Below are 16977 nucleotides of genomic sequence, written 5' to 3'. Positions count from 1 at the left end.
AGACTCAAAGTCAGTTGAGGTCTAAAATTGATAGGCGAAGAAAAAGCAGAACAAAGAAGCTCTTTAGAAACATGAAGGTAAATGCTAGAAGAAAGTCCTTGCCCCTGGAAATTGGGAGCTGACGTGACATTTTAAGCGTTGCAATTACTTGACTCTTTAACTTGTGCTTATATTAACATTAGTAAAAATAAATACTCATATTTAAAAAGCAAAGAAATTAGTGTGGTAGATGAAAACCCAAGAGCATGTGGCTTCATGGACTTACAGAAGGGGGCTTGTCCACAACAATTCCAGCAAGCAACTGCGACTGTGGTCCAGCTGTTTTCAAGTCATACCGGTTTTGTTCTCGAATCTGAATCAAAACACAGTAACGAGTTCTTGGGGGCAACTATGCAGACAGATGATTTTTCCTCTTTTACTCTCTTTTCCCACGGGCTTGCTCTTTGACCACCCAGAGCCTCTTTCTTCCTGCCTCCACAAAGCCCTCTCCTACCATCCCAACAACTCACATTCATCTCCTCCACTCTTCCTAATGTAGGATTTCCTATTGTCTTACGTGGTTGGAGAATTACCTTTTCCACGAACACTAGGGCTCACTTTCACTGATATAGCAGCAGTATGTGTACTACCTCTTCCCCACGGAGCCCGCTTGCCAGTGACTAGCACAGAGCTGGAGGTGTTCAATACAGGCTAACATTATACTGAGTTTCAGGGCGTCTGGTGGCTCAGCTGGTTGAGCGTCTGACTCTTAATTTCAGCGCAGGTCATGATCTTGCGGTTTGTGAGACTGAGCCCCACGTTGAGCTCTGTGATGACAGTGTGGTGCCTGCTTGGGATTCTCTATCTCCCCCCTCTTTGCCTCTCCCTCACTTGCACATGCACGTTTTCCCTCTCTCTCTCAAAATAAATGCACTCATAAAAAAAATTATACTGCATTTCAAATTCTTCTGTATTCATACCCCCTGAGCTTGGTATTAATCAGATTTAATCACATAAAACAGTATAAAAATGACTCCCTTGGCCACAGATGACTACATCTTACCTTATTTCTCTTTTCTAGTACCTCATTCGGGTTTGTGTTTAAAGGAACAAATTGATTTGGATCTTCAATTTTGATAGGTGTTCCACTACTAACTTTAGAAGAGTCCTCTGCTCTCAACCACTAAAAAATAAAAAATTTTCTAGAATGAGGCTTTGTGTTAAGGAAATATGGTAGGTTTTTGGTAACTGTTTATTGTTTATTGACTCAAGGAGAGGGAGCACACACTGCCAATATTTTAAAGAATTTCACTAAGCAGTATTTAGTGGTCAATTACTGTATGTCTCATACTAGTTAGAAAAAGGCTCATGATCAGCACTCAAAAGATGTGATTACTATTTGCATGAATACTCGCCTAGATGGCTATTTAAGTTTTCTTAATCTCTTAATCAGAGTCTGATCTCTTATTAACTCACGTTTAGAGCTGTGGCCTGCACTGAAGTTTTATCAGCTGATGATGGCTAAGTCACCAAAAAGGACTCAAGGAATCTCTTCAGATTTAGTTTTCCAGACTTCATTTTTCTATTTTTGGCTGCCAGGAAAGGCCAATCCCCTGACCAGCATTTTACACAGAGGGTAATCTGGTAGTAATCCATAATAGAACTACAGGGATGGAAAAGCCTTATATAATTTTTCTCCTTTATCCTTTATTATATCCTTTAAAGAAGACGAATATTCATCAAGATAAACAATGGCTGGCCATCAGTCTCCACCAATAAAATCAATTCTGGGAAACTTAGGAGATTAATTCTGTTCTTTTACTAGGAGATAAGAAATCTTATAAGCAGGGAAAAACACTTTGATGTCTAGGCACTTCCACAGTGAATGTTACTGATTTATATGAGAGGATGAACCGATTTTGAGTATCTACAGAATATTTGGTGATCAGCACTCTAAAACTAAACCAAATCTGAAGCAAAATGTTGAAAAATATAAGACAATCCATTTCTCACTCTTCAAGATTTTGCCTAAGCATAACTGTGCAGTAATTCATGAAACTCTGGAACCATCATGTGTCGATAACCTTTATGGTTCTGATTCACTGGTACAATATAAACTGCAAAGCAGTACCAAGTAGTGGATTAAGAACTGGGCTCCAGAGTCACTGTATGCATTCAAATCTTGCCTTTACTATTCATAAATGATTAGTTAATCCCTCTGTGCCTCAGTTTTCACATCTATGAAACGGGAGAAAAACCACATCCTCTCCATGTTAAGAGTATTAAATGAGATAATTCATTTAAGTCACAGAAAACAAAGTATCTTGTACAAAGTTTATACCTGATAAATGACAGGTTAGTAGTATTATATTCAGCTTTCCCAACATTTTTAACATAGAACATTCAATTCATATAAGTAACTAGGCAAAATATTTAGTAGAGGCAAACCACATAAAATAGCAACATACTGTGATTTTGGTCCTGGGACTGGTTTCCCCATTCCGAGACTCCTCAGGCACATTCACTTTCATGTAAGTATTTGGTGAGTTCAGCCATCTTGTTTTTTCACGCTGCTGTCTCTGTGCCATGTATTTGAGAGGAGAGAGTGGCACTGTGTCATCCTCAAAGGAAAAAGCGGTCACAGTTGCTGGGATTTCCACGTCACTCTTGTGCCTAGGCTTCTCTCGAATGAGAGGATGCCTATAAGCATAGCCTGTTCTATACCCCTAAGGGAGCAAAAAAACCACATTTGAAATGATCAAACATGCACCAAACACAGCATTTGGACTCTTAATTCTTTAAACAAGTGATCAGAAAGACTCCTTTGTTGAAAAACAAAGACGAAAATATCTGTCAAACCTCATGTAACCTCCATTTATAACACTAGGGTTGAATTAAGCAAATTTCAAGATCTGGTGAAAACAGATTCCAGCTGACAATGTGATTTCCACTCACACAACTGTTCCTGACAAAGGTAATTTCAAAACTGCTGACCAGAAAATTTTCCTAGCTATTTTCCAGCTTTCTGGAAGCCAAATCTCAGTGCTCATTTAAACCTTTGTTCCTCAGTCTCAAGGCAATCTTCTTCTGACCCTTAGTGGAAGAGGGTAAAATCTAAAGTAAGATGACACTTAAATAAATAAATGTAAACCAAAAAAGAAAGAAAGAAAAAAAAAGGGGCGCCTGGGAGGCTCAGTCGGTTAAGCGTCCGACTTCAGCTCAGGTCATGATCTCACAGCTCGTGAGTTCGAGCCCTGCATCAGGCTCTGTGCTGACAGCTCGGAGCCCGGAGCCTGCTTCGGATTCTGTGTCTCCCTCTCCCTCTGCCCCTCCCCCACTTGTGCCCTGTCTTGCTCTATCAAAAATAAATAAATGTAAAAAATAAAATAAATAAAGATGACACTTGCATGTTTCACTGTTTGATTCTTAAAAATGTGGTAAAATTACACTGGAATGCCTCCCTAGAGTCAAACTCAGCTCCCAGAGGTATAAGCATGTTCCCAGACCAAAGGGAGATGGAAGCGTTTGCTCTTGAATCTGCAGACATGAAATCCAAGTTTACGTTCAATTTTTCACCTACCAAATTATCCAGAGTCCTCATCAGCCCTTCAAACTCAATCTCGCCAACCTTCCATTTTTGATGGGAGCCCATATTCACTCCTCCTCCTCCATCTGTTGCTATAGCATGAGTGAAAGATTTATACTTCTGAAGATCCAGCACAAGCAGATTGTCTACTCCACCTGCCCCTGCTAATGCCTGCACCTGTAATCGATGGCAAAATATAGAGGCACAAGACTGTAAAAGATTATAATGAATATTTTACCTTTAAAAAGGCAGGATTTCACTTCAGCAAATACCTATTTAACTTGTCCAGGCTCCTAACAACAGGAATAAGGCAATACACTTGTAAAAATGGGCAGCTGAAGTATCTTTTCCATTGATCTGAAAAAGATACCTTCCAGGATTCTGATCCTCCCTGATGGAAAACACATTTAGAGCCATTCCTTTTAACATATTTCAAGAAACTGAATTCTCTTGCCAAATTTTAAAGTTATCTTGCAGTTTTCCCTTGGCTATCCTTTTTTTTTTTTTTTTTTTTTTTTTTTTTTTTTTTTTTGCTGAAAGTTATAATTTTAAAGAAATATAGACACTACACTGTGAAGTTAAGGATATTTAGGCAGAAGCAGCTCATTATCTTAATTTCATCAAGCTTTTCACAGCTTCGTTTAAGAAGGGACTGCTAGAGCAACAACAACAAAAAAGTTGGTTGTTAGACATTAAAACTGACAGAAAAGATTTTTCCCCTTTATTGTGGCCCTCTAATAAATTAAGATTATTACCATTTGCTTCAAGAGAATCTTCTTGAAGAGGGAAATTAGGTCTGTTAAAAATACATTCAGCTTCTCTGAGGAAAAAAGTAGTTAATAAATAGCCAACCTATTATAATACCTATTATAATAAGGTTGAGGCTGTGAAATTGTTGGAAACTGCAGGAGCTCATAAAACTTCTGGCCCTGCTCCTTGCGCTTTTTATAAAAGTGGCTACATCTGATCTTTGATGACGGACAGTTGCCTCTGTTTCTAATTAGTGTGACCACAACCACTACAGGGTAAAAACAGAGACAATTACAATTAAGCAGGATTATGGGGAAAACGATGTTTATGAGGCTCTCAGATTTGTGTGTGTGCGTCTGTATGTGAATTTTAATTTTTTCCTCTTTTCAATTCAAGAGATAACTGAGTTGACCCTTTTTATTCAAGTAAAGCAGATCTCTTAAAAGACAAAACAAAAAGCCACCAACCAATAGGACTTTGAAAATAAGTAATACAAAACCCAATACAACAAGCAAATTGCAAAAAATAAAAAACAAGTGTGTGGGGGGATAATTTTTCCTACCTGAATCTCACAGGCTCTCTGCACATTAAATATATAATGAAAAGCCTCCTCAATCGTTTCTCCAAGGGCTACCACACCATGATTTCTGAGTACCAGCACCTAAAATAGAATCACAAAGCAATCACTTTAAAATAACTGGCATAGCTCACACTGTTTTTCATCAACAGCAACGGCAACAAAAATAGCTCCTTCGATAGGAACCCTACTGCGTACCTTACAACTTGGCCCCAGAACTTTCTGTAGTTGAATTCTCTCCTCCTGTTCATCAAGTGACCCTTGGTAGTCATAATAGGCGACATCTCCCAGGAAGAGGGACTCTTGAGAAATTGGAAGGATCCCACACTTCATGGAGGATACCTATTTGATTGGGCCCATGTTAAAAGAACATATTTAGTTACTAGTTACACTCTCCTAAGAACCGGATTCTTTAGTCAGCTCAGGAAGCACTGGCCTAATTCACTGAGTCCACCATTCCAACCCCTCTCTCACTTTAGCTCTTCACTTCTTCCAGAAAGAAAAAAGAAGAAAAAAAAAAAAAAAAAGGACTTAGGGGATAGAACTCAATTTAAACGTTGTGCCAAATATTATGAAAGAAACTTTACTCCAAAGAGCTCAGCACCCAATTATTAGCTGATTAGTGAAAAATGCAAATGCTATCTCTCTAGTTGTTTCCTACAATGTCAGCATTTGGTCCAAAGGAAATTTTGCTTTCTGGGTATGCAGAGGATTAATATTTTCAGTATACTACACTTCCCAGAGTCATTGCTGGTTTTAGCCTTCAGCAACTTACAGCTGCTGTTGCCAGGGTATGGATGTGTATCACACACTTAACATCAGGACGTGTTGAATAGATCGCAGCATGGGGACTGAAGCCTGTGTGGTCAATTTTCAAGTTAGTACTTCCCTGATCAACCACTTCTCCTATGATATTGACTTTCACCTGGAAAAAAATCAGAGAGACATATTTAATTGGTACACATGTATCAAAGTTTGCCTGTGATCCACAAACCAAACCAGGGGAGGGGGCCAACTTTTTTTTTGTCAAAGGCCAAATAGTCAAAATTTTAGACTTTGTGGGCCTCTGATGCAACTACTCAACTCTGCCACTTTATGTAGAACCACTCAGAACTGTAGAAGAATGGGTGTGGCTTTGTTCCCATAAAACTTTATTTATAAAAACAGGCAGTCTGAAACAAAATTTCGAATTTAGTAAGAAGCAGTTTCCAAAAAACCAAGTAACTTAAACTCTTCACTAAAGGTCTGAACAAGTCCAGTGTTTACTGAATTGGCTGGAAAATTTCCATTTGCTGACACTGTAGCACCCAGAACCAATGGAGTTCCTGTCATCCCAGAGGCCAATGACTGTGCCTATGAGTACTATCATGGAAAAATAAAATGCCACACAGTCAGCCAGCCCCTCTGCTCACACCAACTGAACTTTATTGAAATCTATTTATAAAATACACATAGACTTTGTGTTTTTTAAAAGTTCCAGAGTGTACAGGGTGGAAAAAAAGTCCAAGGATTCCCTCCAAAACATGGATAGTTCACTGATAAGACCAACTTATTTATGAGTCTCTTCAACCACCTTGTTTTTCTTGACCCTGAAAGCTTTTCTTAAAAATCAACATAAGTTGGGGTGCCTGGGTGGCTGGCTCAGTTAAGCGTCCGACTTCAGCTCAAGTCATGATCTCACGGTTCATAAATTCGAGCCCCACTTTGGGCTCTGTGCTGACAGCTCAGAGCCTGGAGCCTGCTTCGGATTCTGTGTCTCCCTTCCTCTCTGCTGCTCCCCCGCTCGGGCTCTGTCTCTCTTTCAAAAACAAATAAAGGCTAAAAAAATTATTTTTTTTAAAAATCAACATAACTTTCCAAACTTTTTCCTGTTCACTAAGCAAATGTTTTTTCCATCCATACCTTTTCTTGTTCTGTCCTGTACTAAAAGCTGAAAACTGTTAGAAAAGCACAAAGAAGCACAGAAAAAGTAACATAAGAATGAAAATCATACCAAATTGGAGGCTGTGGCTTCAGAAAAAGACAGGCCTCTAGGAATTATTATTATGTGGTCTTGCTCCTTACTTATTCTTACCTGGGAGAAAGAAAAACAAACAAACAAACAATAGGCAATTACTATGAGGTCGTTCATATTTTGCAGTGTAAACACGACTAGAAATATATTTGTAGTGAATAACTGTAAGAGATCTATCTGGGAGGGTGGGGAAAGCAACAAAGTAGAAATTAAAGGTATGCAATGGGAAACTTTCCTTGAAAAGTTTTCTTCCCTCAATACTCAAGCACTTGCTAAAAATTTCTGCCATTAGTTTCTCATTTACTGGACTTCCCTAAAGCTTTATCCCGGGAGCTCTAAGGTTGCTTAGGGTCAGCTACATTCATGAGAAAATATTAAGTGAATGTGGTAATGACTATAATCTTGATTTACAACATGGAAATGAAGGGGAAAGGGGCAAAGGAAAGAGAAGTCTTCCTGGAGGGCAGGAAGGAAGTGGAGACGGAAGGGGAAACACAGGAGAGGCTGCAGGGGGTGGGGAGTGGGGTGGGGAAGAACTCTGGGAAGACAGCACCTAGCACTGGCACCACTTCCATTACAGTCTTTTCATACTTTTTTCTTCCAAATGTTGTCTGGTTTCCAAGTGTGACAACATGAAAACACAGATGATAATGAACGGAAAAAATACACTTAAAGAGAATAAAGACCAGAGAGGAAACGTCCCAGGCCTCCTCTACTTTGCCTGCCCCAAGTGCTTTTCAGTGACCCTCATGCTCAGACAGAATTAACACAGAGAAAACTGTGCCAGAAGGATTTCTTTTCAGATGGTTTTTGCAACTGGTTTGAACGAAAAGGACAACACAGACGGTAAATGAAAGAGAAAGTGAGATTAACCACAGCCTCTCTTTTGGAGAGGTTTAAATCAGGATTAGGTTGTAACCCAGCATGCTAGGTTCAGAAAATGAAGACTGATCAGACTTAGGAGTCAAGGGGAGAAGAATACAGTTGCCTTCTAGTTGGGATTTTTTCAAAAAGGAATTGAAAGCCAAAGAACTCACGGAGATATAGGTATTTGCCAGGTGTGCCCATCCAAACAAGTCCACGAGTCTATACAGGCTGGCAAGCTTACAGCGAGTAAGTTTCTCTCCCTTCACGTAGGAGGATGTATCTGCCCCAGGGAGGTCATTGATAGGTGTGACCATGCCGAGACCTAAAAGGAGGAGGTGTGGATAGAGACTGCGGTCAAGTCAAGTACTGCTGCACCTGGAAGCAGCCGGAGTCTGGGAGTGTCCCAGCCTTGTAAATTCGGATGTGAAACTTATCAGCCCGCACAATGTTTCATTAGCTTATCTTCCTTTGGAGAAAGGCGCATCAGCAATCTTCTCTGCTGTTTCGTCTAGTACTGTACTTGTGGGGGAGGGACTTGGTAGGGAGTCAGGTTCACACCACTGGAGGAAAATGGTCACGTGATTCCAAAGGTGAAAGTGTTCTTAATCCTGAGGTTACTGCTAACTTTATGATGAAAAGATCCCAACGGAAAGCTACTTTTCTAATAGCCCTTTTGACTTTTAGTCAAACAAAAATTATTTAAAATGGAAAAGAATGCATTCAAACCACACTGTGCCTTCTGCCATGACTAAGCAACAAAACCTAGTTTTGCTTGGGTTTTAATGACCCAATTGCTAACTTCAGATGTGATCAAGTTCCACTTTTTCTTAGTCTTTGTTCTCCTTGACACCATTTACCACGTCTTCCCTAGAATTCTTCTACAGGCCTGTGTGGTATCATCTGGATCTCTTGTTCCCCTTTCACCTGCTGCTTCTTTCTCCTTCGACAAGTTCTCTTCCCTTTCTCCCGTCTGTGGCTCCTTCCTGAAGCTCAACCGTCCCCTACACTCCTCTCTCATGTTCCTTTTCCCCATGAAAACGCTACAGACTCAGACACCCTGGTCTTTACCTGTGAGCAGGCCCTCCTGCCCACCCTTCAGCCTGCTGCTTCTAACTGCTTGACACAGTAACAGACAAGTTAAAAGAGTAGAAAAGTGATTTTTATCTCCCTGCTTTTTCCTACCTTCTCACTTCTCCTCAGTCTTCTGATACTGATGGTACTACAATTCCCACAGGATCAATGTAACCTGTCCTGGGCGACCAAACGTATTTCATCACCACGTTCCACCACTTTCTTCTTTATGAGTTCCCTCATTCTCCATCCTTGAGTTCAGGCCTCATCTCACATGTAAGCCTTCTCATTCCTGTCCTCGCCTTTGGCCCCTCTCTTTATAAATCCATTCCACATAAAGTCATCAGATTGAGTTTGTAAAGGAACACGGTTAGCCTCACTACTCCCCTGCTCAAAGTTTTGCAGAAGCCCCAGACCTGAAGGCCTACAAGATATTCATGTAAGTGCATAAACCAGGCCTGGTGCAGCCCGTAGGCCGCTAGAGATAACACAGGCCTGGGATAAAGGGGCAGCTATAACTCCACAATCAGCTGCTACCGTGTGAGAATCTGAGTTCAGGGCTATCAGAAAGTTTCAACTTTAAACTTGGGCCCCAAGTCAATACTGTAATGTGAGATCTTCTACTTGTGAAATGTTGTGAACTAATTCAAAGAAATAGTTTCAATATGTAAGCCATTATGAAACAACATAATTTCTAACAAAATTTCAGAGTCAGCCATTTAATCGATCTCCCGCTTTCCCCGCCAACTTTAACTTCCACTTTCGACAACATAAATTTTCCAGCCAAACTGGCTGATTTGTACTCCCTGACCTCTGAGCTTTCCCGCTGCCATGCCTTTGTACATTGCAGCCAGCAACCTCAGCGGCTCCCCCTTCCTGCTGGGGTATCTAGGACACACACAGGATAGCTCCTCTTATTATTTTGGTCTTCCTGGACCAGTCTTCCTCTTCTAACTTTCGAAATTTTCTCTTTAGAACCTTTTCTTCTCTGCCTATACCCTCTTGTATGATTTAATCTACACACACGGCCCTGATGAATACTTCCCCATGTCCATCTGCCAAGTCACTCTCTTAGGCTCTAGGAGTGTTTTTCCAACTGCTACAAGGTCTTGGCAACTCTGGGCAACCCTGGCATGCCTGAAGTTGAACTTCTTCCATTTCCCAAGCCAAAGAGATCCCCAACTCTGGACATTCCTATTTCTGTCTACTAATAATACTATGAAATTCTCAGTTAATTCTTCACACAGAAACTATACATGTCTTTCTACATCACCCTTCTGCTTAAATGGCTTTTCAAAATTAGAATAGAATCCAAACTTCCAACCCTGGCTGCAAAGCCCTACATAATTCAGCCTCTCTGCCTGTTTCTGATCTCACTTTGTTCTACTGGTTTCCCCCAAAACCATGTTCCAGACCATAACCTTTAATTTTTGTTCCTTGAAGAGACCACCAAATTCATTGTCCTCTTATTTCCATCTGACACTTGTACTTGTCCCTTCTACTTGGACTGTTTTCTCTCAATCTTGGTATGGTTTGCTCCTCCTTGTCATTCAGATTTCAGTTTCAATGTCCCCTCCTCAGAGAGATTCTCTCTGATCACCTAATCTAGTCACCTAGCTCCTCCTATCAAATCACCATCTATTAATTATCTGCATAGCACTTATTAACTGACCATTTTCCGTCTCCACAAGGACAGGAATCTTGTCTCTGGTTTATCAGTGTATCTCCTATCTCTAACAGGGTGCTTAGAACATAATAGATACTCAATATTATAGAAAAAGCAAAACAAACAAACAAACAAGCTCAACCTTTGAATTTTTAGGTTTCTTCTAATAGAATGTTTCTTCCAAGATAGAGGAGTGATTTTGTAACTCATAGTTCTTCTCCCCCACTATCTACACCATCTCCTCACATCAAACTGTTACTAAGTCATCTCTATTCTTCCTTAGTTATGCCTTTCTCATATCTCTTCCTTTTTGTACTCACACTACTATTTTAGTTCAAGCATGTATACCTCACATTGGGACCCTTTCAAAGATTCTTTAACCGGTATATATGTGTGCCGACACACTGGTCCACTTTGAGTTCTACAAACATACCTTAACCCAGCATGTTTTCAACATCAGGTCTCAATTGTTATGCCATTCCTCTATTTGGAAAGTACTTGCATTTACTGACTCTTGCTTATAAATCTATAACCAAACCAAACCAGACCAAAACCAAAACCAAAGAAAGGCAGAAATGAAGGAAGAGAAGGAAAACAAAAGAAAAAAGAGGAAAAGAAAATCCCTTGATGCTGATATGACGTCTCATCCCTTGACTCGGACCCGAAGCAGTCCCTGACATTACCTTCTGGCACTCTGCACCTGTCCTGGTATTGCGGGGAGTTCCGGACATATCTTGCTGATGTGTATAAAGTGCTTAGTGTTCAGCTCACCAAACTGGTGCTCTTACTAAAGAGTTGTTAAATGTAAAAATACCTTAACCCCTCTTTTACACCAAATTCTAACCACTCCATCTTGTAAAGCCTGGTTAGCTCAGGCCTCTCTTTTTTCAGAGTTTTCTCAGTCCACTTCAACCAATAATCAATCTCAACTCTCAGTTCATAGTATGATGACTTATAAAAGGCCATTAGACAATTTCTTACGAACTGCTTTGTAATGTTTTACAGTTATCTTTCAGTTTTAATTTTTTTTTTGCATTCATGGTAGGTCTCCTCAACCAAAATTACGCATTTATGTAGGACAGGGCCCATGTCTTGTAACTATTTTACAATCTCACAAAGTCTAGTAAATGCCCGGTTGATAACAAAAGGTAAGAGAGTTTAACACTATATTACTCTAAGTATTAGATGTTATAAACTTAAGGACTGAACCAGAGTAGAATATGCTGCTAGAGATGTGCCGTGTTCAAAGTAGAGATAAAATTATAATTTTTTAAACTTTTCAAAACTGACGTACTGAGAGGAGGTGAAGTAAAGCCCGAGAAAGAATTGGTCGTGATGTAATCTGCGATCTGCTGTAATGCCAGCAATCCAGTTGGGTTGTGGCCTTTCTTCATCTGTTCTTGGATAAGGCATTCCAGATCTTCCCGAAAGGCCTGTAACACACAAAAATGACCACTGAGCTCATACATCTCATTTGGAGCAGAACAAACCAAACATAACTTTCTCTATAATCAATCTTTTTCCCATCCCTCTTTTGAATACGGTTTCATCTACACAATTTTGAAACAAATATAAAACATAAAATAATAAAACAGTGGAAGAAGGAGGCAAGAAGCTTGCCTTCAGGGGAGGAAAAAAATCATTAGAAAGTCTTACTCTCAAAAAAACGAGCTATCATCTACAACTCTGTTAACAATATATAAATATATAAACAAGATATATATATATCAATATATATATATCAATATCAACAAATATATAAACAATATATATAACAATATATAAATATATAAACAAGATATAAAGCAACTCTGTTAACAATATGGAACTAGAGTACCAAGTACAGACTGATGCAAAAAGAGAGCCATTCCTCGCCCAGTGGCCTCATTACCTAGGTTGGGCTAGAGTCCCTATTTGGATGGGGCAAGACTCTGACTACAGACTGACTCACAGAAATCTTCACTAAGACATACTACATACATCACGGCTTCCATTTTAAGAATTCCGTGGCAATTCCCTTAACTCTATGAAGACTGAAAGCAAACTGATAAGAGCTGAGAACTGTTCACTCCCCTTCTGCAACACTGTGCTAAAGAAAGGACATTTTCCCCCAACTTTGGGTACTATATGTTCCTGTTCTGGAATTCCGCTATATTTCTTGGGGGCATATGTGTATGTGTCAGAAACAGTGTTCATATCAGTAAAAATTCTGAACGTTAAGAGAAATTTTCTATTCGAATAACCCTTAAGTTGCTAATATGATTCATCATTTGAAACCTCTCTCAATCCTTTACATTACTTGAAATAGCTCATTTTTTATTTCCATAACACCTAACCAATACTTATTTTATTAAATTCATTTGTTTTCTTGCTCAAACCTTTTCCCATTCATTTTAAATACAAAAGCTCTTGCAATGTAAGTCCTCTAAACCTTGCTTTTGGTTACACATGAAACAGAATCCCTGCCAGAAATTAAGTTCAATTTTTAACCACTTCACCTAAGAGGGAGAAGGCAGAAAACTGCTCCGGAATCACAACCTCCAAGAGGAGTCCATACAAACACCTTGGAGATCACTGGAGAAATCTTTTTCAGAAGGGTGAATTTCCTTTCAGTCACCAACAGTAGCCTTCCTTATAAGGCTGAGAATAAGATCTCCTGGAGTCCCTGCTTAGATGTAGACTTGCATCGTGGATGACCGAATGATTCAGATTTTCAGAAAGGACTTCTTAAAAAAAAAAAAAAAAAAAGGCATAGGAGCCCATGATGGAAGGAGAAATGTGGTTTGAGGCTATGAGGTAGTAAATATTAGGACCAGTCCCGACTCAATGCTTGTGTTGCTTTTAGAGAAACAGTTGAGAGGCATCCATGATCTGAATTGAAAGAGCTGAGTGCGAAAAACTATAATCTTGGGAGTTCAATCATGGGGCACCATGGAACACCCTAAGTGAGCTTAGCACAGGAAGAGGGGGAGGGAGGTCACCTTTCCCTGATGCCCCAGAGTGGCCTGTGCAGACATCTGTGTCAACAGTGAACCTGCATCTCCTGTTGGACAGGGTAAGACTCGTTTTCAACACCACTACCATGTGGGCAGGAAGGCACAGTGGCCGAGGTGGACTGAAGAGACTTTAGCATGACTCACATGTGCACATGAAGACATACGTACACGCCACATCTTGGATATAGAAGTCACTGGTGAACCCTTTTGCACTGTGTAAGCCACTGAGGTTCTTGGGACAACTTAGAGGAGAACAGAAATTCCAAGAGGAAGATACTGTACTTTCTGCTAATACAGCAGGTGAATGTTTAAGAGACTAATTTAAAAACGAGTAGTGACCATATTTGAATTCTGCGTTCATGGAGCAGTTTATACCAGTTAAACATGGCTTTTCTTTTACAAATTTGAGGGCTGTTAAATGTAAATCGTTAGCACAATTATAAAAATTCTAAACATCTGGGGTGCCTGGGAGGCTCAGTTGGTTTGAGTGCCCAACTTCGGCCCAGGTCATGATCTCAGGGTTGAGTTCGAGTCCCACGTTGGACTTGCCGCTGTCAGTGCAGAGCTCACTTCAGATCATCTGTCCCCCTCTCTCTGCCCTTCCCCTGCTTGTGCACTCTCAAAAAATAAACAAACATTAAAAAAATTCTAAACATCTAAATCCAATGACTGTACCTCGCTCATTTAAAAATATGACTTAGGGGCGCCTGGGTGGCGCAGTCGGTTAAGCGTCCGACTTCAGCCAGGTCACGATCTCGCGGTCCGTGAGTTCGAGCCCCGCGTCAGGCTCTGGGCTGATGGCTCAGAGCCTGGAGCCTGTTTCCGATTCTGTGTCTCCCTTTCTCTCTGCCCCTCCCCCGTTCATGCTCTGTCTCTCTCTGTCCCCAAAATAAATAAACGTTGAAAAAAAAAAATTTAAAAATATGACTTAAACCAGAGACACTATCCTGTAAAATATCCTCTACAAAGACACATTACATTGATCAGAAAACTCCATTAATACATTTCTACGACTTAGTGAACATAAAATGGTTGTGAGCTATATATAAGATGGATGGACACTTTCATACAGATGAGTAACATGAGTATTTTACCATATTTAAGGCTGGATGAGAAAGAATCTTTCAGATACACTCATTTATCTTTTATAAACTATAGAAAACTTCTGGACACCTGGCAAAGGGCCAATCTGCTCTTTTGAAACTTTATCTCTCCTTCAAAACCAAATTCTATTTAAACTTTCTTCAGCTGAAAGCAGCTATAACCAATATTCATTCAGTAAAAAAGCCAAAAAACAAACAAAAAACCCGATGATACCTACTATGTGTATCACTCATTATTTACATTGCAATAACTTACTGAGAAATGGGAATACTTTATTGAATGCCCCTCCTCATGTGGCTCCAGCAAGAATTTAAGGCAGATTCTAGAGATCAAAATTATTAAAAAAATAAATACAGGTTAGATAAATTAAGCTAAAGAGAAGAAATTAGTATAAGGAGGTTAGTTAGAGCCAGCAATGAGATTAAGATACAAAGTGCATGTTATAAAACTGTAGGCATTTGCTACAGTTGGCATAAGCCAACATGAATTAATTAAGATAATCTGCTCAGTATGATTTATAATGGCTTTAAGATTAAAAACCAACCAGTTGCTCAAGAGAATCACAACCATTTATGAGCTGATGAGACGTTTCTGCTGAGTGGGATGAAAAAGCTAAATAAGAAAGGTTGAAAAATTTGTCCAAGGCAGTAAATGTTAAAGGCAAGAACTCAGGTCAAATGCTATTTTCACTAGTGAAAATGCTTTTACCACTTCCATACATCCCACAATACAGTGGGCACAATCCTAAAGCTTTGGGATGATCCATGGTATCATAAGGGGATGTGTAAGCCCTTCTAAAATCAATTCAGAGAAAAATATGAATTTAGTTTCCACAAAGTGCAGGAAAATAATTTTCAAAGTAAGTGAAATTGCCCTAACGTTTTTATATAGTTGAAAGTGCTTCAGCGGATAAGAAATCTTCTATTACAAAAGATTTAATGTTTTTGGTCATGAACATTTATAACTCATTTTTAATGTTTCATATATATTGGAGTATTATTCAGATAATTACCTCAGTCGTAAGACAGTATAAAAATTAATGATAAAATTTCAGCTGCTTTTAAAAATTTATCTATAAACATGTTAAGCTTTAAAATACTGTATTCAAAGAATAAAAATTTTATTTATCTTTATGATGACAGTTAACCATATTCTGAAATCCAATGTTAATAAAATAACCCTTTATAGTTATTCATTTGAATCTCACAACAAAGTCCTGAGATAGGCAGTGATTTGCTCAAGGCTGCACAGCTAACAAGTAAATGGAGTAAAGGTTGAAATCTGTAACCCTCAGCTGGGCACAGGATCTTTCTGTAATTTTATGGGAGATGGGTTGTATCACTGAAACCAAATACAACTAATAAGGCAGCAGGCATGTTGTGATCAGAAATACAGAGTAAACCTCTTAGGCTAGATTAGGGCATTAGGTTGTACTGAAATAGCAAAAAAATTACATAGCAGCAGATTATGATGGTCCTCAAGTACCAAAATACTTGCCCTCTTACAGCTGGAAATTTTTCCATCAAAGCAGAATGAAAAACTAACTTATACACAGGGCAGCAAGGTCACATGCTTGGCTTCTGAAGTCAGATTAAACCAACAATTCCCTAGAGCGTCCACTGGAGAAGAGTCAGGGTAAAAGACAAACAACACATACACAAACCACAGCATAAACCATGTCTTCCATCTTAGAGACAGAAGAGCAGAGAAGAGGAAGTAGCGGGAGTTGTTGCACCTTGAACGCATGAGTCCATGAACATAATAAACCTGACTGCCATCAGGAGGACAGATTCTCTGAGGCCTTTAAAACCCAAAATACGGTCTAAGGAATTATAATTATATAATCTTCAAAGTGTTGCCATAAAGTGCTTTAAATCAGCAATACTGTATATAAGTCATGTATACAATTTTCACAAAAATACTTGCCTACTATGGGCTAGGCTCCGCACAACTTGCTTTTATGTTATTTCATTTAATTGTCACAACAACTCCATGAGGTCCATTTTACCAACAAGGAAACTGAAGCTCAAGTTAAGTGAGTTTCCTAGGCCACGCAGCTAATAGGCGGTGGTGAACCCAGATCCAAAGCAAGCACTGTGTGCATATATATGTACATATCAAAACATTTGTTATAAACAGATTAGAACTGGAAATGATGAGAAAATAGGCTGACTCCTTATAGGTCAAGCAGTCTGGTACTCCAGGATCTCTATAATTCATCATGCAACTTTTTGGATGTACCTACTGTTACTACCTTGTGCTCTGATTTAGCCTATGAGGTTTGCGCATCACTCTATGATCACACCGTACTTTTCTATCCCTGTGCACTCTATTTCATCAAAGGGAAATGCTGGCTTCTGCTGTTCC

General features: G+C 39.4%; 1 protein-coding gene across 8 annotated transcripts in view; it reads right to left on the bottom strand.

Moving 5' to 3' along the window:
• ADD3 (adducin 3) overlaps positions 1-16977 on the bottom strand; it is a 122785-nt gene that overhangs the window by 6692 nt on the left and 99116 nt on the right. For all 8 annotated transcript variants that reach the window (XM_086680826.1, XM_086680832.1, XM_086680829.1 and 5 more), the window contains 10 exons: positions 11805-11943; positions 7944-8095; positions 6886-6966; positions 5668-5817; positions 5091-5234; positions 4878-4976; positions 3560-3742; positions 2448-2705; positions 1043-1162; positions 266-352 (listed from right to left, as the gene is read on the bottom strand). In XM_086680826.1, the coding sequence (XP_086536952.1) occupies positions 266-352; positions 1043-1162; positions 2448-2705; positions 3560-3742; positions 4878-4976; positions 5091-5234; positions 5668-5817; positions 6886-6966; positions 7944-8095; positions 11805-11943 (1413 nt within the window). The remainder of the gene's footprint in view (positions 1-265; positions 353-1042; positions 1163-2447; positions 2706-3559; positions 3743-4877; positions 4977-5090; positions 5235-5667; positions 5818-6885; positions 6967-7943; positions 8096-11804; positions 11944-16977) is intronic.

This window comes from Puma concolor, chromosome D2, assembly GCF_028749965.1.
Source record: "Puma concolor isolate L17-30 chromosome D2, mPumCon1.1.hap2, whole genome shotgun sequence".
Taxonomy (NCBI): domain Eukaryota; kingdom Metazoa; phylum Chordata; class Mammalia; order Carnivora; family Felidae; genus Puma; species Puma concolor.
Note: the sequence above shows the minus strand (reverse complement) of the source record. Positions and strands in the feature narration are given on the sequence as shown.